Genomic DNA, 27,747 nt, shown 5'->3' on the forward strand with positions numbered 1-27,747 from the left:
GACGGTCGTTTAAAAATCAAATTGCTAAAACTTGGCTAGTCAAAAAGTCAAGCTTGGCTAGGAAAACACATTGAGTACAAATTTTCTATAATTGTCAGCAAAAATAAGAACTGTTCACATTGTATCAGGGAAAAGCTTTAAGCTTTCCGATTGCTTTTTAAAACATCTCGAGTTCTTTTAAATTTTTTTAAATTACTTACTTTTTTATTTTAAAATGGTCGTTTTTACTCTCCCAGCAGCAAATATCAATTAGTTAGTGTTGATAATTTGTCATTTAAAGAAATAATAAGACCAACTAAATAGCTTAAATGCTTAAAAATTCTCGAATACACATTCATCGTCATGAATAAATTCTTACAAATGCATATAAATTGGTCCAAGTACACAGTTAGTCAAGTTTTTGATTAGGTTTTTAATTAAATATGGAAATTTACACGCCCTGTTTCCGATCAGTGAACTTCCAACCAAAGTCGGACAGATGTTGGTATTGCTTATCATTCAATCATACAAAGGTGTTAGCTCAGCGTAATCTAGAATCTATTTGTTCCAAAGTTTGAGCCCATAATGCCAATAATGCTTAAATAATTTTGCCGCCTGTATGAGATATGGTTCAAGCAATCAAAAGTCTGGATTTATGAAATTGGTTATTTTTTTGAATATCAAATAAAAAAACACGATCAATTGATTCCCTTATTTTACAAAACAACTGAGTTTGAACAGCATACGCTTTGACATTCGATGGTGTGAAAGTTAATGGCTCAAGTAAGAAAAAAAAACAGATCTCTTTAACTATTTCCCCACAGCGAAACAAATGGCCACATCTATAAAGAAATAATTGAAGGGTTATGCATATGTGAATTATGTACCTAGTAGCAAATCAACAAAACAACCCCTCCCCCCGCAATTTTGCAAAAGGGGGAATAGCTAAAGAGATCCGAAGAACAACACCCCCTTTGAAATTGCACCCCTTCATGGTAAGTTCGCCAGGCCATGAAATCTTTTTGTCAACTTTTTTGTACGCCAATACAAGTTAAGACTATGTAAGTACAAACAAGAACCATTAAGCTGTTCAGATTTTTACGGAAAAATGCTGTTGTGTCCCTGGTTAACAAAATCCTTTTGCTATTTGTTTCAGTTTTTCTTTCATTTTTTGGTTTAGCTTAAGTAATCTTTCTCTTATTTAAAACGAGAGCACGTGGGTGGATTTATTGGGGAGGGGGCGTATGAACGCGGACCCCCCCCCCTCAGGGTTCGACCCCATGTCGACCCAAAGGGTCCCGCCTCTGTACTATTTTGAGATATCCCTTTTTGGCTGAATGACGCTAAAAATTTTCTTTGGCGCCAATATACTAATTTTGAGGGGGAAGCGCACTCAGAAAAAAAACAATTTTTGGTCAAAATTTTAGTCTTTTTAGTCTTAAAACGCTTTTTTGGTACGTTTTATCAGGATTTTTATAGTAATTTGAGAGAGCTCAGAAAATCATCAATTTGGTCGACCCAAAAAAAGTTCGACAAAATTTTCGATTTTTTTTGAAAATCCGCCCATCTTCGAGAAAATCCTATATCCGCATCCTAGATCCTAGATACTCATTAGCAATCAGAACCATTCAGCATTTCGCAGATTAGCTTGCTGCTCAAATTTTTGCTTATTTTGTAGGGATACCGGTCACTTGGTAATTTAGAAGATGGGAGTGGGGTGGGGTGACTGTTTTTTTTTATCCTCGAGAATTTTATTCAGAAAAAAACTCAAATGGAGAATCAACCGGCAATGAAGGTTGGAATCATTGGAATTGGACAAGTGGGCCTAGTATTGATGACAAACATTCACAAAGCAAACAACACTCAATTTATCCTGTCGGCTGTTTGCGACACTCGCCCTGAAATCGGCCAACTTGTACCACAGGGAGTGACCTTCACCCGAGAAGCGGCCGAAGTGGTGAAGTCGTGTGACGTCATTATGACATGTCTTCCTCGTGCACAGGACGTGAAAACTGTCTGGGAAAGGTCAATTAAGGACAACTTATCGAAAGGTTTGATTCCTCCATGATTTTAAATATTTTGCGTTTTGAAATGTCAAGTTTTTAGATCTAATAGGTAGCTATGAGAGGAGAGACACAGTGTTTTCCGCCAAAAGTGAAACAAACAAACTGCCCAATGTGACCTAAAGCTAGAACTGCCACAATTCAAAACGGATGCAATACAAGTTATAAATAAAAAATTGGGGTAGGGGGGAACTGTTTCGCTTGGACTTTACGTGCACTTTAATGCTGTGACCTGACACCTGGACCTGATTATGTATTCTGGTCAAAAGTATGGCCATGTTTGGACGAAGTTGAAAAACGTCTTTTTCCCACTTAACTTAAGATTTTTTCTTAGGACAGTACTGGATAGATCACACTTCCAGTATCCATTCTCAGAATGAGCAGCTGGACAGAGAAGTCACCTGTCTGGGTGCTCAATTCATCGAAGCGCCAATCACTGGAGGTAAGGGGGAGATTGAACTCAAACTCATATATTACCAATAACTATATGCAAATACAGATATAACTACATTTATTCAATGCAAATACAGATATAACTACATTTATTCAATGCAAATACAGATATAACTACATTTATTCAATGGGAACAGGGGCTAATTTAGGAGGGGGGTCCCCCTTTGAAGTGTTTTGAGATATCCATTTTTGGTGACGGACCTTAAAGTTTTTCTAAAGGCGCCTTTGGCGCCAATATATATTAATTTTAAGGGGGTAGCGCGCACCAAAAAAACGCGATTTTTGGTCAAAATTTCCCAAAAACTGCCTAAAACGCATTTTTTTTACCTGTTTTTTCAAAGTTTTGCCTACGGCGCAGAAATTTTAGCCAAAATAGGGTCTCTGTAAGGCTTTGGGAGAGCTCTGAAAATCAATTTAGTCGACCTAAAATAAAGATCGACAAAATTTTCGAATTTTTTTTGAAAATCCGCCCCCTCGAGAAAAATCTAGATCCGCCCCTGAATGGGAAGACCTAATTCTGGCAGCGTAATTCGAATTTAACTTAAATGTAACAACCAGAAAAAAAGTTTTTAAAGAGGCAAAATGGCTAGAATTTTGATCAATTTTGAAAGTTTTTGTTCTAAGAGAAGAAACTATGTCTGCGCCGCAGGCAGTTATTCGAAGAAAATGCCTTTTTGAGCAGTTTTTAGTTCATGTGACCAAAAAAGGTACTTTTTGATGCTCGATCTCCCTTGTAAATTAACATCTATTTTAAATAAAGTTTGACAAAAAGATGTGTCTCGGCTGTCTAAAACGGCTGAATTATAAAAACGAACTTTTAAGAAAATTCGCAGCCATAATTGATAATTGTGTGCTAAGTAACAAAACCCCACCCCCTCCAGCTAATACATACAAAAAAACTTTTCGATTATGTGATGCAGGCTTGTCTGCTCTGAAGAGAGGTGAAATGTGTTGCCTGGTGGCAGGCAAAAGGACAGCAGTCGACAGAATGAGGAGTCTCCTCGACATAAACTACCAACAGTTGCACTATCTTGGCCAGCAGGTCGGCTCTTGCACAGTCGTCAAGCTCTGGTCCAATCTGTTAAATGCGTCACAGGTGAGATGACATAAAAATACAAAAGACTCTTTTCTAGTTTCCCACCCCCTCGCAAAATTAAAAAATATAATTATTGATGAACTGTTCATACGACAATTTCCATGTAAAAAATGATGTAGCAGTTCACTTTTTCATGCTGACACCTTTAATCTCAGATTAGAACATAAGAATCAATTTTGATTTTTTTTGTATAGTGAGTTTTCGAAAGAGTCAAAAAGGGCGGGGGAACTGGAAGAGAGCCGTACAAAAAAATCTAAAACATAATTGCAATGATTTTTAGGTATAAAAAGGTATTTAACAAAGCTTATAAAATTAGTTTAAAAAGTTTAAAAGCAAAATGATACATAAATTTAATGAGTTTCACATGATTACTGTAATAATGGCTTTAATTTAGCGCCGCAGTAACTTATTTGCTCAAACTCATATGTTGAAAGTTTTTACTAGTTTAGATAGCACTTAAATTGAATTATTTGCGAGCTTTTCCCGCGTTTATGATAACATTATCGCCAAGGAAATAGCAAAAAACAAGGGTACCGACAAGATGCTAACTCATAACCCAATATGACCAAATTTCTCGCGGGTTGACCCTTGTATAACAAGTGATCTAGGATAGCAACTTTCCTGAGCTTAGGAAATTACATTACAAAAAATAGCAAATTTTTAAAAAAAGTTTTTTGTAGGAAAAGTTCCTATCTTACATCTTTGTTTTAAGAAAAACCGCTATCTTATAAGTTTCTTATACGAAAAAATCCTTATCTTATAACATTCTTAGAGCCTAATTTTGTAAGAAGTTGTAAGGTTCTTATAAAAGAAGTTCTAAGATAGCGACTTTTTTCAACCCGGTCTAGTAAAAAGTAAGAACATCTCTAAGAAAAACATTTTAAAAATGTTTATAAAAAACACGACCCGGGTTGAGCTCAAATTGAAAACAAACGATAAAAAGCAATAAAAATCTATCAAAGTAAGCAAAAACAGGGAACTAACGGAACTTGATCCCTCAATTTTTCGCTTTGTACTCACATATTTTAACTCTGCGACCCGTACCTTTACCTGCTATAATTATAGGGTTTAATAACTCACACTTTTAAATTTTTTTACTTACTTTCTTATTTTAAAATGGTCGTTTTTACTCTCCCAGCAGCAAATATCAATTAGTTAGTGTTGATAATTTGTCATTTAAAGAAATAATAAGACCAACTAAATAGCTTAAATGCTTAAAAATTCTCGAATACACATTCATCGTCATGAATAAATTCTTACAAATGCATATAAATTGGTCCAAGTACACAGTTAGTCAAGTTTTTGGTTAGGTTTTTAATTAAATATGGAAATTTACACGCCCTGTTTCCGATCAGTGAACTTCGAACCAAAGTCGGACAGATGTTGGTATTGCTTATCATTCAATCATACAAAGGTGTTAGCTCAGCGTAATCTAGAATCTATTTGATCCAAAGTTTGAGCCCATAATGCCAATAATGCTTAAATTGTTTTGCCGCCTGTATGAGATATGGCTCAAGCAATCAAAAGTCTGGATTTGTGAAATTGGTTAGGGTTAGGGTTAGGATTAGGGTTAGGGTTAGGTAATATCAAATAAAAAAAACACGATCAACTGATTCCCTTATTTTACAAAACAACTGAGTTTGAACAGCATAAGCTTTGACATTCGATGGTGTGAAAGTTAATGGCTCAAGTAAGAAAAAACAGATCTCTTTAACTATTTCCCCACAGCGAAACAAATGGCCACATCAATAAAGAAATAATTGAAGGGTTATGCATATGTGAATTATGTACCTAGTAACAAATCAACAAATCAACACCTCCCACCCCGCCATTTTGCAAAAGGGGGGAATAGCTATAGAGATCCGAAGAACAACACCCACTTTGAAATTTCACCCCTTCATGGTAAGTTCGCCAGGCCATGAAATCTTTTTGTCGACTTTTTTGTACGCTAATAGAAGTTAAGACTATTTATGTACAAACAAGGACCATTAAGCTGTTCAGATTTTTACGTAAAACTGCTGTTGTGTCCCTGGTTAAAAAATCCTTTTGCTATTTGTTTCAGTTTTTTTTTCATTTTTTGGTTTAGCTTAAGTAATCTTTTTCTTATTTAAAACGAGAGCACGTGGGCGGATTTATTGAGGAGGGGCGTATGAACGCGGACCCCCCCCCCCCTCAGGGTTCGAACCCATGTCGACCCAAAGGGTCCCGCCTCTTAACTATTTTGAGATATCCCTTTTTGGCTGAATGACCCTAAAAATTTTCTTTGGCGCCAATATACTAATTTTGAGGGGGAAGCGCACTCAGAAAAAAAACAATTTTTTGGTAAAAATTTTAGTCTTTTTAGTCTAAAAACGCTTTTTTGGCATGTTTTATCAAAAATTTGCCTGTAGCGCAGAGTTTGTTTTCTAAATAAGGGTCTTTATAGTAATTTGAGAGAGCTCAGAAAATCATCAATTTGGTCGACCCAAAAAAAGTTCGACAAAATTTTCGATTTTTTTTTGAAAATCCGCCCATCCTCGAGAAAATCTTATATCCGCATCCTAGATCCTAGATACTCATTAGCAATCAGAACTATTCAGCATTTTGCAGATTATCTTGCTGCTTAAATTTTTGCTTATTTTGTGGGGATACCGGTCACTTGGTAATTTAGAAGATGGGAGTGGGGTGGGGTGATTGTTTTTTTTTATCCACGAGAATATTATTCAGAGAAAAACTCAAATGGAGAATCAACCGGCAATGAAGGTTGGAATCATTGGAATTGGACAAGTGGGCCTAGTATTGATGACAAACATTCACAAAGCAAACAACACTCAATTTATCCTGTCGGCTGTTTGCGACACTCGCCCTGAAATCGGTCAACTTGTACCACAGGGAGTGACCTTCACCCGAGAAGCGGCCGAAGTGGTGAAGTCGTGTGACGTCATTATGACATGTCTTCCTCGTGCACAGGACGTGAAAACTGTCTGGGAAAGGTCAATTAAGGACAACTTATCGAAAGGTTCGATTCCTCTATGATTTTAAATATTTTGCGTTTTGAAATGTAAAGTTTTTAGATCTAATAGGTAGCTATGAGACGAGAGACACAGTGTTTTCCGCCAAAAGTGAAACAAACAAACCGCCCATTGTGACCTAAAACTAGAATTGCCACAGATCAAAACGGATTCAATATAAGTTATTGTGATATGCGTTGCGATATCGGTTGAAAACAAGTTGTAATTCAATACTGTATTTGGAATATTGAATTTAGGTTTTCTTTTCTTTTGTTTCAATTTGTTACTGAGAGCTAGATCAGTGTTACAAACTCTGATCTCTCACTTAGTCTCAATGTCATCACACACTATGACCTTGAGCATACCATAAAAGTAATAAGTAAGCACCATAGGTTGGTTGTACATACATAGACAATTACTGCTACTGCAGTAGCGGTATGACACACCCCCCTCGGTGGAAGAAATAAATTATACAACATAAGTAGGATAATTTATTTAAAAAGAGTTCATTATACTCAGTTCATAGGAAAGTCTCTGGGTTATTTAACGGTTTAGTTTATAGCATTCTCAATTTTCTTTCAACTCTATTTCCCAACTCCTTCGTCTATTCAACCCCTTCGTCTAGTGTAGCATACCCAAATTTTCGCATGAAGAGGTGTCTTTTGAGTCGTCTTACTTTTGATTCCATTGGTCTATCGCTTCGTTCCTTGAAGTCTCTTAATTGATTTCTATATTCCTTAAGTGCTTTCTTCAGAAGTGCTCCCCCTGTTAGGTTTTCTGATATCTCTTTAATTGAATGCTTTATCGGGTCTCCAAAGCGTTTCGGTTCCTTGTTTTTCGTTTGCCTGGAGCTTCTTCTGATACCCGACTCTTCAGTACTCGACTCATCCGAAAATCCTTGTGGTTGTTCGAAAGTTGTATCTTTTTCCGAAATTTGTTGTGGGTTTCCTCTGATTTCGTCTGCAACTCGCTGTACTCCTCGTTTTACCAATTGGTCTGCATACTTCTCCCACTCGGACGGTGCTAAATTGCGATTGTGGAATGTGTCGACTATGTCCTCTAGGGGTGTTTGGGAATCAATACATTTCAATTTTGACCGCTGTTTTGATTTAGGTGTAGAGCTTGACTGATTTTTATCGTCTAATTTTTCCGGCCATGACGTGGATTGCTCCTGTTTGGGGTCGACTGCCGTCGCAGTTTGGCTTGTCCCCTGTTGCTGCTTGTTTTGATTTTTTTTCTCTCCCTTTCTTTTCCGACTTCTTGGTGTCGCCTTCCTCTGTAATTGATTTTGGGCCCGCCAGATTTGGTTTTGCTCTTTTGATTGCCAAGTTCAGACCTCCCCCTGCTTCTGTGTCTTTTGAAGTCACTATTGTTTGGCTCTTTTGAAAACGCTCTATGGGATTCATCGTATCTGCGATCTCCATATCTAGTTGTAGTTCTTCATCTGATCCCAACTCCTCGAGTCATTCGGGGGAACTGATCCTCTTAAACTTTTTTGTAGGTTCCACCGATGGACTTTTACTCGCGCTTCGCTGATTTTCTTGTGTCAGCACCGTTTTTGATTGTGCAATATCCGATTTCCTATAGATCGAGCCTGTAGACGTCTTGATCGTTGAGTCTGTTTCGGAAGCGATTTTACCTTTTAGTTGTTTGGTTAGTGCTTGTCCGCTTTTTCTTAGTGGGTCCTTTCTGAGTATTGTTTTAGGTGGTGATTTACATTGATTTTCCACTTTGTCTTCCACAAATCCTTTCTCCCAAGAGTAAATCATCTCCTTTCGAAGATCGGGATTGAGTAGTACCGTCTCGTCCACTAATCTTCTGATATCGTTTTTAGCCGCATCTCTTCTCTCGTTGTTCCAGCCGGCGTTCGCCTCCAACAACTCCTTTAGAGCTTTGGCCCTTTCTTTATCTCTGTCCGATGTTAGCTGCTGCTTGTGCAGTGGGCTTGTATCTCTGCTGAGTTGTCCCTTGCGTACAATTTTGAGGTTCTCTCTCGACTGGTCAATTCTACGTTTCAATTGGGAAGCCGTCAGTGCTGAGCGTTCCAAATGTTGTTTGTCTAAATTGTCAGAATTGTTTAAAAACCTATCCCTCACAATTTTAATTTCTGTTTTTGGTAGTCTGCCAAAATGCGCTTGAAATGGGGATACTTGAATGGTTTTCTGCTTGTTCCACCGTAAATTTACATTATAATACTAAGACATAATTTGATTGATTTATGATTTTCTTCGACCATCATCACCCCCAGTCTTCTTTTTATAGTTTGGATTGTACGTTCGACCAAACCACAGCCTCGATGGTCCCCCATCGGACAGAATTTTTGCTCGATATTGAGTTCCGAACAGAATTTTTTTAGCGTTTTCCCCTTAAAACCTGAAAATTGGTCCGAACGAATTGATTCGGGAATCCCATGTGTGTCGATATATGATCTCAAGAATTTTACTGTGCACTTCCCACTTGTAGATTTCGTAACCTTCACTGATGGAAATTTTGAGAATCGATCTATCGCTACTAAGAGGTAGATTTTTTTTCTTTTTGATTTTCTATGGGCCCCGCGTAATCTAATTGTACTTCCTGTCCCGGCTGCGTGAGCAGTGGCAGTGGTTTTGACGCATTTTTCGAAATAAGATATTTTACATTCTTACCATATCTGGTACAGCTACGGCACTCGTCTGCCAGATTCACAATGTCCTTATTCATGTGTGGCCACCACAGGTATTGCGCTGCTCCCAGCATAGCCTCTTGGCCTGGATGCCCTCGATGTATTCTTTTTAGGACAGCTTGTCTTAGTTGTACTGGTACTGCTAGCCGGTTATTCACCAAGATGCAATCGTCCTGAACTGCCATCTGTGACCACAACGGGTTTGTATAAGGTCCCATTAGTTCAAAGCCTTGTTTGTCCCCTCTTTTCTATCACTCGTCTAAGGCGGTCCATCCACGTGTCTTCGGTGGTTAATTCTGCTAGTAGACTTTTGTCGAACAGTTTTGCTAAATTGTCCAGAGTCTCTTCTTGTTGCTGCTTCGGCAGTTTTGTTTTTCCCAGTCTATTCGTTGGTTCTATTGAGCACACTTCCTCTTCACTCTCCGCCTCTTCTGTAGTCGTCAGTTCCATTTCTATCACCTGCACCTCACTTAGTTTCCTTTCCGCCGATGCGATTGGTTTAGTCAATGCTGAACGCGATTCATGTTCCGAGCTGTCCCTGACTTCTTGGGTGTGTGCCAACAGCTCTCTATTTTCCCGTATATTGTCTTCTCCGCCTATTAGTTGCCAGAATGAGCGTAGTCTTTGATCTGCCTCTCTTTGTTGATCCGGTTCGAGCTGCCATTTCACCCGTGATGCTTGTCGTGTTTCACTGTCGGAGCTGTCTCTGTTTTTCCGGCCACCTCTGATGATTTTTCTTGTACGCTTTACTGTCTCTGTGATCTCCTCTTCTTCCGAAAGTTCGTTTGTGTTGGATATTGAGCGGTTCCACTTTGGATCCATTAGACTCTCTTCGCGTTTCTCGTTTCGCCATTCTTGTGGTGAGTCCGACCACCAGTCGTATGATCTGTTTCCTGACATCTCGTTCCTTGAGTCTGTTTTTTTTCCGAGTTTCTAGTACTGGTTGTTTTACGATTTTTGAGTTATTTGAGACCGACTGTTTGTTGGGTTGAATTGACGAAAAAATGATCTGTTTATATTGAGCTGCAGTGTTTAGCTGTTTTTGCAGTCGTGAAAACTGTTTTTTTTTTCGTTCCGGTCGAGCTTTGTTCGTTTTTGACCGTTTTGGTTGCTATAGCAACCATTACTTGATGACTGTTTCTTTGCATTCCTTCTAGAACATTCTGGAACGTTTTCGTTCCGGTTGAGCGACCCAGTTTCTTTAAGCCTACTGTTCCTGCAGTCGAACGCTTCATGAAAGGAGTTTATTGTCGCTACCACAAAATTTTCGTCTAATTCTGATTCAGGCCAGTGATCATTGAAAGGATCACGCGATAAATAATCAACTATGCCCATGTCCCTCCCCGGAATGTGAACTATTTTGAACTGATATGGCAGTAACCGGTCAACCCAACGGGTCAAACGTGATTGGTAGGTCTTGTTCGATTTGTTAACATCCAGTGCTGATGTAAGCGCTTTATGGTCTGTTGCAATGGTAAATGGTTTTCCCAAAAGGTAGTGTTTATATCTATCTACTGCCCAAACAACTGCCAGTAACTCCAATTCATTTGTTGAATATTTTTTTTCTTGGGCATTTAGATATCGGGATGCGAATGAAATTGGGACCCACAGGCCTTCATCATTTTGTTGTTCTAAAGTAGCCCCTAGCCCATCATGGCTAGCATCACATTTAAATCGTGTTTCTCGGGTAGCATCGTAAGAATGTACTTTTGTTATATTTGCCACAGCTTCTTTTATAGCATTAAATACTACCGTGTGTTCATCCACCCACTCAAATTTTTTTTACCGGGTTTCATGTTTTTTAGCTTTTTCTTTTGATTCTCTTCTTTTAGAAGTGGTCTTAATTTTTCAGTCAGGCTTGCTGCGTTAGGTATAAATTTAGCTAAGTGATTTATACTTCCCAGAAATGACCTTAGCTGTTTAAGCGATTTCGACGGGTTCAAATTTACCACCGCTTCCGTTTTAGTGATTTTTGGTCTAACCCCTGCTTCTGAGAGGTGATAACCTAACCAATTCACTTCTTGTTTGAAAAATTCCCACTTTGATAGTTTCAATACCAAATTTTCCGCATCCAATTTCTTTAATACTGCTTCTACCAAGTTTCACTTCCCTTTGACACAATGAGTATGTCATCCAGAAAACAGAACGTGTTTTTAGCGTGGTTGACAGTTCTATCCATGGCCTTTTGAAATTCAGCTGGCATATCTGCTAAACCATAGAACCCTGTCAAAAATCTGTAGGTTCCGGTTGCTTTCCAGCCAACAATATTGAAGTTGCATTGTCTAGCTGTATCAGCAGCCAATTTTAATTGACTGTACGCATATTTCGAATCTAACACCAAAAAATATAGCGTAGTCTTTTTCTTTTCAGTCACAATTTGGCTTACCTCATCAATGAGTTCATCTACATTCGGCATTTGGTATTTATTTTTGAACAATTGTCTATTGATTGGCTTCGCGTCCATTGCCAATTTTTTGAGTCGTCTTTCTTTACTGTTATCACAATCGGAGTGATAAAGCAATCACTCGTACATTTATCAAGTTTTGTTATATGACCTTCTGTCAACAACTTCTCAATTTCTTTTTCGACTTTATCTTGTATGTGAATTGGGATTCTTCTCCCCTTTTCTTGAATTGGACATAATGGATATTTAAATTTTGAACTTACAATGTGGTTTTTCGAAATTGCTTGTCTTTCAAATAAGTTTTTAAATTGAGTGAAAAATTTTTCTTTCCAACCTTATGACTGCTCGCACATGAGCACGTCAAACCTGGTGAGTTCCTTGGGCGGTGATTTTTGTGTAGTAATTATTCCCACTTGTCCTTGCAAGTCTAGTCCCATGATACATCTGGTCTTTCGTTCTGATACCAGAAAGGTGGCGCCTTTTACCTCCCAGCCCGCTGACCTCAGATTGGTCTTTAGGGCTCCCAGTATACTGATCGGTTGTTTGTTGTAGTCAACAAATTTGGTTTGTAAATTCAGTTTATCTGACGGAATGAATCTTACTTTGTTTGATTTTTCCATAATTTCCTTCGTTGTCGCCAAATTGAGAAATGAAACTGGACTTCCCGTGTCCATTGTTAATTGAATTATTTGGTTATCTATTCGTACCAAGGCCTTTAGTGATATTACTCGTTTCAATGTTGGATCTCGAATCGAATCTATTTTCTGAACTCGCATCATTTTTTCATTTGAATTGTTCCTCATTTCATTGATTCGATCTTTCACATATTTTGAAATTCTCTCGTTTTCCGGTTGATAGGTTTGTATCGACATAACTTCAAACTCACTATTTGACCCAACACTTTCACTTATTTGATCGCATTCCTCTACCGATCCTTCCGAGTCTTCCGCAACTTCGCTTACTTGTTGGGATCTGCACATTTTTGCGAAATGATTGGGTTTACCACAGTTTTTACAGGTTTTCCCCATCGCTGGATAATTTTTCAGATGTCCTTGGTCAAATGTCTTTCCACATCTATTGCATGGTTTTGTTTTCGTGTTTTGATTCTTGTTATTGTTTTGTCTTTTATTCGATTCCCTTCTGTTTGGAGTTTTTGTTGTCCCCGACAAATTTCGAACTGCCATTACAGGTTCTTGTTTTATTCTCACACCCGAGGTGTAATTGTTACTTGATCCCCCTGTAACCGCCGCATTAGCCTTTTGGAACGCCATTGTGGTTAACTTGCTATGTTCGAATTTTATAGCCCTTTTCAGAACCTCTTCCGGGTCTAGGGTCTCGAATGTCAGCGTGTCCTGCAATGTCATGTTTTTCATTTTTGAAATAAACAGGTCGCGGACTATTTCATTTTCCAATGCTCTCAGTTCTGATCGGGCTGCTTGTGCAGTTAACGCTGCGTGAAATGATTCCAGAGATTCTCCAGATTCTTGCATTCTCGTAAATAGCTTGTATCTTTCGTATGTTACACATTTCACCTTTTGAAACGAAACTTCTGCCAAGTTTGTAAATTCCCTGAACGTCATTTTCGATATTTCAGCATGCGGGTTCTTTTGTAGGAATCTTTTCTTTCCCTCTGTATCCAAAGACAAAAATAATCTGGACACCAATTTCTTTTGTACTTCGTTGTAGAAAACATTGTATCCGACTCGTGGGCCTCTTGTCTTTCTCTCTTCGTTCTCCAATACTACTCTATCCATTGCTAGCTTATCTCTAAGAATCCTAGCGTTCCTCGCATCTTCATTCTCTCCTTCTCTGAGTGTTTCTGGGCAAGGTGGTGGTTCCTCTAATATGTCTTTTGGTTCTTCCAATATAATCTCTGGGTTCACATTTTCTTTGACCGTAACCGCCATTAGAAATTGTTCGAACCAGATTTTGAATTGCCACGGAGGGTGTAGATTCGCTGACGCCCAAAATACCGGAATTCCCATATCCGTTCTGTTATCTTGAGCTGCGAATCCTGCTGGCTGCGCCATGTGATATGCGTTGCGATATCGATTGAAAACAAGTTGTAATTCAATACTGTATTTGGAATATTGAATTTAGGTTTTCTTTTCTTTTGTTTCAATTTGTTACTGAGAGCTAGATCAGTGTTACGAACTCTGATCTCTCACTTAGTCTCAATGTCATCACACACTATGACCTTGAGCATACCATAAAAGTAATAAGTAAGCACCATAGGTTGGTTGTACATACATAGACAATTACTGCTACTGCAGTAGCGGTATGACAGTTATAAAAAAATAAGGGGGGGTACTGTTTCGCTTGGACTTTACGTGCACTTTAATGCTGTGACCTGACACCTGGACCTGATTATGTATTATGGTCAAAAGTATGGCCATGTTTGGACGAAGTTGAGAAACGTCCCTTTCCCACTTAACTTAAAAATTTTTTCTTAGGACAGTACTGGATAGATCACACTTCCAGTATCCATTCTCAGAATGAGCAGCTGGACAGAGAAGTCACGTGTCTTGGTGCTCAATTCATCGAAGCGCCAATCACTGGAGGTAAGGGGGAGATTGAACTCAAATGCACCCATTACCAATAACTATATGCAATTACAGATATAATTAAGTTATAGTTACCTTTATTCAATGGGAACAGCGGCGGATTTAGGAGGGAGGGGTGGCGGACGCTTTTTCTTCCCTCAGCTTTTTCTTCGAACCCCTGCCGACCCAAAGGATCCCCCTTTGTACTATTTTGAGATATCCATTTTTGGTGATGGACCTTAAAACTTTTCTAAAGGCGCCTTTGGCGCCAATATTTACTTATTTTGAGGGGGAAGGGGTAGCGTGCGCCAAAAAAAAATTCCCAAAAACTGCCTAAAAACGCCTTTTCGGCCTGTTTTTTCAAAGTTTTGCCTGCGGCGCAGAAATTTTAGCCAAAACAGGGTCTCTGTAAGGCTTTGGGAGAGCTCTGAAAATCAATTTGGTCGACCTAAAATAAAGATCGACGAAATTTTCGAAATTTTTTTGAAAATCCGCCCCCTCGAGAAAAATCTAGATCCGCCCCTGAATGGGAAGACCTAATTCTGGCAGCGTAATTCGAATTTAATTTAAATGTAACAACCAGAAAAAAAGTTTTTAAAGAGGCAAAATGGCTAGAATTTTGATCAATTTTGAAAGTTTTTGTTCTAAGAGAAGAAACTATGTCTGCGCCGCAGGCAGTTATTCGAAGGAAATGCCTTTTTGAGCAGTTTTTAGTTCATGTGACCAAAAAAGGTACTTTTTGATGCTCGATCTCCCCTGTAAATTAACATATATTTTTAATAAAATTTGACAAAAAGATGTGTCTCGGCTGTCTAAAACGGCTGAATTATAAAAACGAACTTTTAAGAAAATTCGCAACCATAATTGATAATTGTGTGTTAAGTAACAAAACCCCACCCCCTCCAGCTAATACATACAAAAAAACTTTTCGTTTATGTGATGCAGGCTTGACTGCTCTGAAGAGAGGTGAAATGTGTTGCCTGGTGGCAGGCAAAAGGACAGCAGTCTACAGAATGAAGAGTCTCCTCAAAATATAATTATTGATGAACTGTTCATACGACAACTTTCATGTAAAACATGATGTAGCAGTTCATTTGTTAATGCTGACACCTTTAATCTCAGATTAGAACATCAGAAGCAATTTTAGATTTTTTTGTATATCGAGTTTTCGAAAAAATCAAAAAGGGCAGTGGAACTGGAAAAGAGACGTACAAAAAAATCTAAAACAAAAATGCAATGATTTTTAGTTATAAAAAGGTATTTAACAAAGTATATAAAATTAGTTAAAAAAATTTTTAAAAGCCATAATAAAACATAAGTTTAATGAGTTTCAACTGATTACAGTATTAATGGCTTTAAGTTAGCGCCGCAGTTACTTTTTCGCTCATACTCATATGTTGAACGTTTTATAATAGTTTAGATTGCACTTAAATTGAATTAATTGCGAACATTTCCCGCGTTTATGATAACTTTATCGCCAAGGAAATAGCAAAAAACAAGGGTACCGACAAGATGCAAATTCATAACCCAATATGACTAAATTTCTCGCAGGTTGACCCTCTTACAAAAATTTCCCCTATCTTAGAATTTCTTATACGATTTGTAGGAAATTTCCGCTATCCTACAACTTTCTTATAACAAATTATCTAGGATAGCAACTTTTCCCAAAACTAAAAAAAACGCGGAAATGACATTGTATGTTTCTTTACAGTAATTAAAGACAAAATTCAATTTTGGAAAAATTTCTTTTTTTCATTTCATTTTTATGCATGTAAAAGTTTTCAGATAGCGGTTCTAATGTATGCGTTTTGCACAAAAATTCCAAAAAAATTGAGTTTTTTCCAATATATCTTCTAGTTATAAGTAAAAAGCGGTTGACTAATATTTTGGAGATAAAAAAAACTTATTTTGACGAGTCATGTTATACAGCGTTGGTTGTGTTGTATGTGGGGTTCAAGTTTACATTGACTAAAGCAATTTAAAAATCAGCAAAAAAATTAACTCTGTTAAAGGTAATGGGTTTTCCGGTAAGCTCATGTAGCAAAAAAAAACTTTTGGGCTACGAGTTTCTATGATTGTACTCTGCGACAGCGGAGAAATTTGGAGATTGGCTTAAGAGATTGTATTACAAAAGAAACGCGAAAAAAATTTTTACGTTTTTTGTAGGAAAAGTTCCTATCTTACATCTTTGTTTTAAGAAAAATCGCTATCTTATAAATTTCTTTTAAGAAAAAATCATTACCTTGTAACATTGTTAGAGCCTAATTTTGTAAGAAAATGTAAGATTAATATTAAACGAAGTTTTAAGTTAGCGACTTTTGTTCAACTAGGTCTAGTAAAATGTAAGAAAACCTCTAAGAAAAACTTTTCAAAAAATGTTTATCAAAATCTTGACCCGGGTTGAGCTCAAATTGAAAATAAGCGATAAAAAGTGAACAAAACGGCTATTTTCATCGAAGAATTATCGATGTTCATTACCACATTAGAAGATTTTATCGATGAATTCACGCTATTTTAGCTATTTTTTGAAAAAGCAATAAAAATTTATCAAAATGAGCAAAAACAGGGATCTAACGGAGATTGATCCCTCAATCTTTCGCTTAGTAGTCACAAATGTTACCTCTGCGACGCGTAGCTTTACCTGCTATAATTATAGGGCTTAATAATTCACACTTTCAATAAAATTTCTTAAGTCTTACTTCTGATTTTCAGCCCTGAAATATCGCAAGCTTAGCTAAACAATAAACTCTGATTCATGCATGAGTCAGCGCTGGAAAATAGCGATCACTGGGATACTACAGAAAAACCGATATTTAACGGTGGGACTTCAACCCGGGGAGTCCTAAATTATCAAGATCTATCAATCTTTGGTTTCTTTCAAGGATCTTGTAGATTCTTGGCTTAATCTTGGTAAATATCTTGGCTATCTCGGCAAGTTCTTGCCCAAAATTATTTGACTTCAACCCAAAATAGCTTGGCTTTGTCTTCTTTGTTCACAATACTCAACATTCAATTTTTTTAGACATATTTTGCTGTTTGATCAATTCCTGTTACTGAAAGTTTTCTGATATTCTAATGAACCATCATATCAATATGTTGCTTTTAATTAATCTTTCAGATTGTTACTACTGTTAGATGTTCTAAAGCATTTGCTTTCGTCTTTTTTTCTTTCGTGTGTTTTAATCTCCAGATTTTTCAGGGTTCATTTGATTCAAACTGTGAACCCAGGTCGCATCTAAATACGACAACTTTTTTCCAAGAAGATTGCAAGTTGAACCAAATTTGTCGATACTTTTTTTATCTGAACTCTTTGTTTTATCCCTCGTGTAATGCATTAGTTACTTTATCAAAGAAGTTCTTTTAAAGGAATGGAACCAGAAAACCCAATAGAGCACATCTTGGTTTGCTCTAGTGCTCCGCACATAGAAATGTTGCTGGCATTTCATTTGTACCGTTTTCTAATTTCAGAGAAAGTTTCAAGGAGAAGATCGGTGTTTTCCTGGACCAGAGCATAATTATCAGTGATCAATCCATGCGATGACATTTTTTTCATTTAAAGTTTTGTTCATGAAGATTGGATCTTTTTTTTTCTCAATGCAAAGAAATTGGTAACAGATTTGTCTTCAAGAGCATTTCAGAATACTCGAGATCGTTGAGGTGATTTTTCTTGAGTACCATTTTAAACGTCATCTCTGCACTCTTTCTGAACTTCGGCAATTAATTCTTTACTCATTCCGAACTGGTGATGCAAACTCATTAAAAATTACGGGAGGATGCATGTATGCTATTTAAAGATACTCGAAATCAAAACTAATGGTTATTGACAATGGTTGTGTGAAAAAGTAAGCAAGGGTAAGGGCTTTTTTGTCGCAAGAAAGCGGTGGCTACAAAATGAACTCATAAATTTTTTAACTGTCTGTTTGCATTTACGATTACTCTGTAAATTGCAGGCGAAGATCCCGGATCAAACTTTTTCTAAATAAAATATCTTCTTTCGTGTTTAGCCCAGATAAATAATGTAATATAAGGATCTTCCTTCAGAATAGTGTTTTCATATCCAGCCGCTTTGGTATTATCTACATACAGGAAACACTGATTCATGAAAGTCGGAAGCATATCAATTAATTAAATGACAAAAATTACATCTGCAAAAAGTTTTTCCTTGAGTTCCACAATTGATTTCCAAGCCCAGCAATCTTAGTAACTTAGCAAAATCTTGGAGAATCTTTAGAAAAAATCTTCAAAAACTTGGCAAGATCGTGTCAAGAATCTTGAAGACCGGTAAAGATCTTTAAGAAAACTTCAAGAATCTTGAAGACAAAAAACAAAATTTGCAAAAATCTTGAATTTTTTCCCAATTTTTTAAAATCCGTTGCGAGCGCTTTAAAAATAAGTTCTCAAGATTTAAACTTTTTTGAATAGATAATTATGAGCTATGAAATGAAACATGGTATCATTGGTGTCATAAGAAGTATCATTGGTTTCACATGACTTCTGTGGAAATTAACTGGCTGTTTTTTTTTCATGATAAATTTTGTCAAAGTAATGCTATGATTGTTGAATGGAAAGACTTGGCAATATATGCGATCACTGATGTATAAAATTTTCACTTCGATCAATCAAGAGTTCATTCGAAATAGTTTCAAAAATTGTTGTGAGAATTAACTATAATGAGCACAAAGCAGATACCGGTCAATAGTTTTTCAAATCATTCATTGAACAATTTCCAAGGGGAGGCTGAAGAAGCGCTATTTTCCAAACTACATGAAAAAATTCTTCATCTACAAATTTCTGAAAATGTTTCACTTAATAATAAATACGTACATTTGACTTAATCAGCAGAATAAAATCCCACTTAGATTCTGCAAGGTTCTGTTGCAAAGTTATCCAAAAAGTTTCAAATAATCCTGGAAAAAAACAAAGATGACAAAATTAAGAATAAAAACTTTCAAGAATTTTAAAGATGGATAATTTCATTTTTCCAAATTTTGCAGGATTTCGTGAAAAAATTTTGACCAAGATTTTAGAGATTTTAGATATTTTATATAAGAAAAGCTCTTCTACCACTCTCAATCGGAAAATAAACATAACGAGTCCAACCTGTGCACTGGATAGGCCACAATTTGGTGTTTGAGTCTCAGGAGGATGCAGCGGGAGTAAATGAGCTATTAATTTGTTCAAATGAATCTTAGGAATTAAAAAAAATTGTTCAGTAATGAATGAAACAACAATTTTTATTTCATAGAATGGCTTTTTTGATATTTTTCTGTTGCTTGGCAGGTTGATTTTTCCAAATGCTAGCACTCCAAATATAGTTGAAACATTCCTAATTGTTCGAAACAAAAAAATATTTTAAAAAAATTCGTTATTGAAACTCAGTCTTGAACTGCAGATTGTGGTTTTTTAATCAAAAGTTTTACCACTGCACTATGATTGCTTGCTATACACTGACTGTTTGGTACAAAAAAGAAGAAGACCTGCAGATTTGTTTTGACACACAGGCATAAAAGTAACAAATGGGACAAATACAGAAAACCTTTTTCTCAAATCGTCATCTAATACACGAAATTCATGCCCAGGGTTTTCAGCCTGTCAAATAAGTGATCAAAGATGTAACCACATATCTGAATCTTTCTCAGCTTAAAAGCTACGATTTTTTCTTTTTTTTTCTTTTTATAAACCCATGAAAAAAATAGATGAAAATTGTTCGCTACCCATCGGGCTCGAACCAGGTAACCCACGCCTGTGCGTGGTCTGCACATCCTCCCGACTGTCCTTTTTTTTGAAAAAAAAAGACAATAAAACTTTGAAATAACTCCTTTAATTGAAACCATTTTTCCGGGAAAAAAATGAAAGCTCAAAAGAAGGCGTTATTTGGGAAACCGAGATTTGTAGATAAAATTTTAATCAAACACTAGTCATGATTATGTTTAAAAAAAAAATCGGTACGTTAGCAGATCGCTTCTATAAACAAATCATACGTCAATTGCAATTTTTTCGTCGCTCCAATGGGCCTATGCCCTGCGTGCGTAGCTTGAACAGCGCGCACGCCGATCACAAAAAAAACCGATAAACCAAAAGAAGAACAAAGAGAGCGTCTTTGCAGCGGGATCCGCTCACAAGTCACAAAAACACAGGTTGGCCTCGTAATGAATGTCCACAACTAGATGAAACACTCAGAATCTCCATAGAAGATTTAAATCCCGGTTTTCCGTCATTCAGAGCATAAATTTTTGCTTTGCAGCTGTTTGACCTCCAATCTTTTGCAAAAACTTAGAAAGCGTTGCGATTGTGATTTCAATGTTTTGCGTACCACTAAGTTTTTGTTATGATTTGGTTCTTGGAAAAATACGAGTTTTCACTCGAATTTGTCACAATTCTAGCCATCCCCAGTAAAAATTTGGTTTTTCCATTAATTCCGGTTGCCAACTGTGGCTATGAACTCCATTTGGCTAAATTTTCAACATGAGAATTTGGCGCCAACCATCGTACAGTTTGATAAATAGAATGCAACGGCAACTTAAATTAAATGGTAAAATTTTTCATGAACGCCGTGAAAATGCCCTTTTCCTTCAAAAAACATTGTTTGGCCTGGTTGTGAATTGTGGAATATTTAAAAGATTAGCCGACAAATAATATATTATGAAAGATTTGAATTTTCAAATCACCCCCTGTTAACTATGATTTTAGTACTGTCGTTTCCACAACATCTCGACTTGTTAATTTTGACTAAGTGTTCCCTGGTTGGCGTCTATACAAGAAAAACGCTTATCATACAATTTATCATATGGAGTCTATTGAAAACATGCTTATCATACAATTTTCATATAAAAAAATTGTATGATAAGCCTTTTTCCATCGAAATGTTTTTTTTTCAAAAATGATCAGAAATTTGTTTGAAACTCCAAGAATAGAAAGTAGTGGCAGTTTTATTAAGTAAAATTAATTCTGGTATCAGAAAAAAGAAAAAAATTTGAACAAAAGCAGTGTTCATCGTACAATTTCATATATGAATGTTGTGCAATTGTATGCTGTGCATTCTCCATTTTGAGGTAAAAATATTTCACCCCTTCTTTGATTACAAACTCGACTCTATGCTCAAATAAACTTTTTAGGAAAAAAAACTTGAGTTTTGATGTTTTGGGTCTATAACGTAGTCCAGTTTGAGTTTTCTACCCAAAATTGAGAATGTTTTTTTTTTCAAAAACAAAATTTTATTTTCAGCCTTCAAATGCTAAGATACAACTAAATTTGTAACAAACAGGCTTTTTTGTCAACCACTAAAGATTTTAAATTGAAAACTTCGTGGTATTTGCCAATGACACTCTGGGTTTTCATAAGCTAGAAATCCTTGGATAAAACTATTTAGTCCAAGGCGGTTGATTATTCGAACAAGCTTAACAGTTCAGTTCGTCTAGTCCTTTAGCATAAAATGAGTTAAGTTAATGAGAGCCTTTTTCATAATTTATTTTCAATTGCTTAGTAAACAAAATTTTAGTCTGAAATACGCAGCTTTTAATAAATAATGAAATAGTTAACTTTTTCAAAACTTAGGAACTTAAAAATTATACTCAAATCGCCGCGCAGATAGTTGAAACGAAAAGGATGTTATTTATTCTGCGACAGATCGTGGCCATGACTGAGATGCTTCTGGTTGCTAAACGACAGGGTCTGGATCTGAATAAGGTGTTCCATGCAATCAGAGCCAGCTCAGGAAACAGCTTCGCATGGGAAACCGGTGAAATCAACAAAGATTTTGTACTCCACAACTTAATTTCAATTAAAATTACATGGTACTTATAACAGGCCATTCGATTCTGACCAAAGTGTGAGTTTTCTAATCTAAGTTGATGATTTGAAGGACTTTTTGGAACCTTGTTGGATGCACCAGAAGAGATATGTATAGTGCGAGAGTAAATAAACCAGCCGAACATGCGCGGAGTATTTAAGCCAGCCAAAAAGTTACAACGTTTGAATGAATTTGCATAACTTTCGTAACTGTTACATAACTGTTATAAAACACATACGTATTTTCGGCTGGTTGGTACTTCGGTTGATTTATACTTTGGCTCGTTTATAAACCACCGTATAGTGCTTACTCGTAGAAAATGGTTTGTGATGACAGTCAGATCTGTTCGTCACGCTATTTTTTGGTTTTCTGGCCAGAAAGGGCCTTGAAATTCCCCAGGCTAAATAAATCCTGTTATTAATTTCGGTACTCTAAAAAGAAACAAGACTGCTCGTATCAAGGCGAAGCCCTGAATGTTCCGACTGCCTTTTAAGGTTTATGGAGCAGTAATAGCATAAATAAAATAAATGTAATAAAATAAAATGAACTTTTTTTTCAAAAATTTGAAGTTTTTTATGAAAATCATCCACACGACATGTAAAGTACAAAAGGTAACAAATCAATTATGGCAAATATTTTTTCAAACACCAATTTGGAACAACTTCTAAGACGGATTAAATCTCGCTTACGCGTTAATAGCGCGAAATATATTGCGCGTCAATTGTCCCAAATTGGCCAAAATGGCAATATTTTAAACCCCATAACTTTACAAAAAATAATCACAGGTGAAATATCTTTTCAAATTTAAACTCAAGACAACAATACCTTTCGAATCATACAAGACTTTGTGTTGACTTTATGTTCCGACTCGTCTCGTCTCGTCTCGTCTTTGAGTTCGATTATAAGGCCTTCTGACTCTGGTTTTTCGGTCAAACCTGACATGTGTTCGACCCGCCTCGGTCAAAACATAAATCGCAAACCAGTGGTCTATCTGCAGCCCAAAAACCTTATTCGAACTCTGCCGTTTAAAATTTTACCACTATTTCAAATGTTTCGAATGCAATAAATGGTCGACAGGCGGTTACTTAAATAAAAACTGGTAAAAAGTGTTGTTTCATGATCCAAATCGTTAAATAAACGTTATAATTAACCCTGCATTGTTAGAAAAAAAGCTTTAACGTGAATGACAACCAACCAACGGGTCTGATCTAGACAGTGAACTTAATTGGCAATCATGAGAGACAGTAGGCGAGCAAAACAGAAGAAAGGCAGCAATTAGGAAATTTTTTTAGCCGAATATTGAATCATTATCATTTTTACAACAGTTAGTCGTTTTTTTTTATTTGAGGGCAAGCTAATTGCGAAACAACTATTCGTTTACTGCTTTATTTGTTCAATTACCGGCCAAAATGCCTTCGTTTTGTTTGTTTTGCTCGTTATTAAGTTCACTGTCTAGATCAGATCTGTCTGTCTCTTTGTCTTTGATCAGACTTAAATCGAAGGAAAAGGAAAAAATGTCGTGTTTATCGAAGGAAAAGAAAAAACTACTTGCTCCCGATTGGCTGAAAACAATACACAACTTGTTCCAGTAGCCAAGTGAACTTAATTCCCCCTGAACTGGATTGGTGGGTGGAATGTTTATTACTTGGTTTATTACTTTGAATGTAAGCAGACAGGCTAACTGGTCAATTATGCTTGCAGGCGTTCCTGAGGTTTTCAAGGGGCGGTACGACACAAGCTTCACTATTCAGAACCACAACAAAGACATCGCAAACGGAGTTCAACTAGCCGATGACCTTGGTGTCGACATTCCGATGATGAAATTAACCCAACAGAAGTTTAAAGATGCCCAAAGTGCTTTTGGAGACTTGGCCGGTTGTTATTCCTACGCTAAATTAGCCGAAGATCTTCATGAAGAAAAATTGCAAGTAGCTGGGTATGAAAAGTGGAGTTGGGGCATTGAAGTTATCGGCGAAGAACAGACGTCCGCTATCAGACACGAGAACTGCGTTCTCCCGGAATGACGCCCTGAGAGTTGTTCAGAAGTTTTGATAAACGAGAGATGAAGTTTGAACACACGATTAAACTCATACGGAAGGATTTCATGATGTTTTCAAAAAAACGTTTAAATACTTTACGAAACGAGAAATTACTTAATTTGACAATCATGGACAAAGTTTTCTTCACTGCCTTTTATTGCTCGCTTTATACGTTGCATAGTGCCGTTCACACTTTGTGAATCGATTTTTGCAGTGCTTAACAAATTAATGTATAAAAAATTAGATTCACTTTTTGTGAACAAAATTTTTCAACGTTTAACACTTTGTTCTACTCATGCATGGTTAAGAAATTTTGTTCACAAAATGTGAACAGATTATAAACATGTATAAAAAAAAACAAAAATAAATTAAAAGAAAACAAAAATGAACCAGGAGAGTATGCTTTTGAATAAGTATGCTTGCTTGCGAATGGTCAATTGAAACCTTGTATTCTGATTGGTCAATTTTGGTGTCAATTTGAATATCTTCTTTGTAAGGAGGAAGAAATCTTTTTTTTCAAAACACACCAATTTGTTTGTTGCTTTATTCAGAAACTTAATAAAAAAAATTATCCGTGCTAAATTTAGTCAACTAGTTTAGATATTGAATAAAACTGTTCACATTTTCTGGAGAAATGCTTTCAACGTTTAAAAACTTGGTCTCCCCATGCATGCTTCAGAAATTTTGTTCACAAAATGTGAACAGATTAAAAACATCAATAAAAAAATAAAAACAATATAAAAGAAATCAAAAATAAAGCAGCAGAGAGTGAATAAGTAGGCTTGCTTTTGATTGGTCAATTGAAACCTTGTTTTCTGATTGGTCAAATATGGTGTCAATTTGAATCTCTTCTTCGTAAGGAAGAAAACATTTTATTTTCCAAAACAAAGATATTTGTTTGTTGCCTTCATTTTTAAACTTAAAAAACATAATTATCCCTGCTAAAATTAGTCAACTAGTTTATACATTGAATAAAACTTATAATAATAAATTTAATAAAATATAATAATAAACTAACAGAAAACAAAAAATAACCATGAGGGAAAGAATAAGAAAGCTTGCTTGTGGTTGGTCAATTGAAAGCTGGTACTCTGATTGGTCAATTTTGCTGTCGATTTGACTAGCTCGTCATAAAAAAGAAACCAATATATTCCAAACATTACAAATTTGTTGGTTGACTTTTTTTTGATTTATAATTTAAAAATTAAAAACATTCCTGCTAGTAAGTGTCAACTAGCTTACACATTGAATAAACTTGTTCACATTTTGTGAAGAATATTTTTTGCTACGTTTCAGAATATGCCCCCCCCCCTACATATTTAAGAAAATAGATACAGATTAAAGACATGTATCAAAAAAAAGAAAAAAAATTGACCAGGAGGCAGTGAATAAGAATGCTTGCTTGTGATTGGTCAGTTTTTATGTCGACTTGAATATCTTTTTATAAGGAGGAAATCAATTTATTCTAAAACACACAAACTTGTTGGTTGACTTCTTGTTTTATTTATAATTTAAAAATTAAAAATATTCCCGCTAGTAACTGTCAACTAGCTTATACATTGAATAAAATTGTTCACATTTTGAACAAAATTTTTTCTACGTTTAAGAACTTGCCTCCTTACATGGTTAGGAATTTTTTTTACAGATTAAAGACATGTATAAAAAAAATTTAAAGAAAATAAAAATTGACCAGGGGGGAGTGAATAAGAATGTTTGCTTTGATTGGTCAATTTTCATGCCAATTCGAAAATTTTTTTAAGGAGGAAAATCTTTTATTCCAAATTACCAAATTTGTTAGTTGCTTTCTTTTCATTTCGTAAAATTAAAAAGCACACTTATCCCTGCTAAATGTTGTCAACTAGTTTGTTCATTGAACAAAACTGTTCTCATTTTGTGGACAAATTTTTTCAACGTTTAAAAATTAATCTCCCCATGCATGGTTAGGAAGTTTTGTTCACAAAATGTGAACAGATTAATTACATGTATAAAAAATTAAAACTGAAAAGATTAATCAGGAGGAAGTGCATATGAATGCTTGCTTGTAATTGGTCAAAAAAAACATTGTACTCTGACTAATAAGTTTTTGTGTCTATTAAATTGTTTTTTTTTTGTAGGAGGAAACTTTTATTCCAAAACACACCAAGTTGTTTGGTACCTTCTTGTTTGGTACCTAAACTAATTTTTATAATGAAAAAAACTGTTCACACTCTGTGAACAATTTTTCAACGTTTAAAAAATTGTTTTTTCCATGCATAATTCAGAAATGTTGCTCACAAAATGTGAACAGATGAATTACATGTATAAAAAAAATAAAATCGAAAAAGTAATCAGGAGGGAGTGATCAGGATTGCTGGTTGGTAATTGGTCAATAGAAACCTGGTGATCTGATTGATAAATTTTTGTTTCGATTAGAATATTTTTTTTTACGGAGGAAAACATTTTATTCCAAAACACAACAAGGTAATGGGTACCTTCTTTTCATTTGAAATTTTTTACAAAATAAAATAAAAATATCACTGTCAAAATTTGTCAACTAGTTTATATTTTGATCGAAACTGCTCAAAATCTAAGAACAATTTTTTGAACGTTTCAGAACTGTTCGCCCCATGCGAGATTTCAAAAAATTTTGTTCACAAAAAGTGAACAGTCTAAAAACATGATTAAACAATATTCAACCAGAAGAATGTGGAGAAATGCTTAGTTGTGTTTGGGAAGCTTTGTAATGTAAAAAAGTTTCTCATGTGTCAGCAATAAGTTCGCAATTTTTTAACAGGTTTGTTCAACGTTTAATTTTTTCTAGTGATTTTTAGAAAATTGAATCTTTACGGTTGACCTTTCATCAAATGTATCTTTGGACACTTTCACTGAAATCACTCTTTCATCATTCCGTACAGCTTTAGGCAAGCCCTTGAGTCTTGAAGAGCAATTGTGTGTAAGTCTTGCAGAAGTACCGCATCCTAAAATTGTTAGAAACATAGCACTGGGACTTTTTATTTCAACTATTATAACAAATGATAAAGAAACGTACAAGTTCCTCTTGGAAACTACAAAAATTTTGAAGGTTTGATATATATCAAAAACAAAGCAATTCATTTTCTGACGGGCGTTGCAACAAAGACCAACATAGTAAATACATGACTAGCAAGGAAAAAACGAATAAGGAATCTGGAACAGCAATCCAAAAATTGCAAACTGTAAATTGTTCAAATGATTTGTTTTACATTTTGGGGTTGAGCAGATCTCAGGATAAAATTCACATGGATTTAGTTCTGGACGAACCAGCGTTTCCGGTTATTATAGGACGTAATCATTAAGTATTCATCTATTGTGATTTCATAGAACCAGAATATGTGGGTTACACAAAACCACCCTTGTTGAGAAGTTTTCAGCTGTTCGACTGACTCTAGACACATGTTCTGGCCAATTGAAAATGCCAATTTGTCCACCGGCAGTCTTCATCGAGTGTTTGATAGATCACAGAAAAAAAAGAAAAAAAATCTTGACAAAAAAACTTATACATAAAATACTGATTAAAATACCTACAGACTCTGGTGATTTAAATCCGTTTACAGGTGTTGTTTCAAAGTTGCTAACTTTGAACATCTAATTTTTTTTCTATTTTGGTAGGCGTGTATGTAAAACAATAGGTTACATTGATTGTCTAAACGATATTATGAGTTTCAGAAGAAAGATGAACTCACAGCAACAAAAAGCAAGGTTAACTAATAG

The 27,747-nt window shown here is 35.8% G+C and overlaps 2 protein-coding genes across 2 annotated transcripts; both read left to right on the top strand.

Moving 5' to 3' along the window:
* Positions 1 to 518: 518 nt before the first annotated feature.
* Positions 519 to 24,241, top strand: LOC134854156 (L-threonate dehydrogenase-like). Its single transcript, XM_063870281.1, has 6 exons — positions 519 to 762; positions 1,739 to 2,030; positions 2,377 to 2,484; positions 3,416 to 3,591; positions 21,817 to 21,928; positions 23,681 to 24,241. The coding sequence occupies exons 1-6, from the start codon at positions 754 to 756 to the stop codon at positions 24,001 to 24,003; spliced, it is 1,020 nt and encodes a 339-aa protein (XP_063726351.1). The 5' UTR covers positions 519 to 753; the 3' UTR covers positions 24,004 to 24,241.
* Positions 5,197 to 15,227, top strand: LOC134854352 (probable 3-hydroxyisobutyrate dehydrogenase, mitochondrial). The gene is made up of 4 exons (XM_063870572.1): positions 5,197 to 5,281; positions 6,298 to 6,589; positions 14,101 to 14,208; positions 15,136 to 15,227. The coding sequence occupies exons 1-4, from the start codon at positions 5,273 to 5,275 to the stop codon at positions 15,225 to 15,227; spliced, it is 501 nt and encodes a 166-aa protein (XP_063726642.1). The 5' UTR covers positions 5,197 to 5,272.
* Positions 24,242 to 27,747: the final 3,506 nt, after the last annotated feature.

Source organism: Symsagittifera roscoffensis, chromosome 9 (genome assembly GCF_963678635.1).
Source record: "Symsagittifera roscoffensis chromosome 9, txSymRosc1.1, whole genome shotgun sequence".
Lineage (NCBI taxonomy): Eukaryota > Metazoa > Xenacoelomorpha > Acoela > Convolutidae > Symsagittifera > Symsagittifera roscoffensis.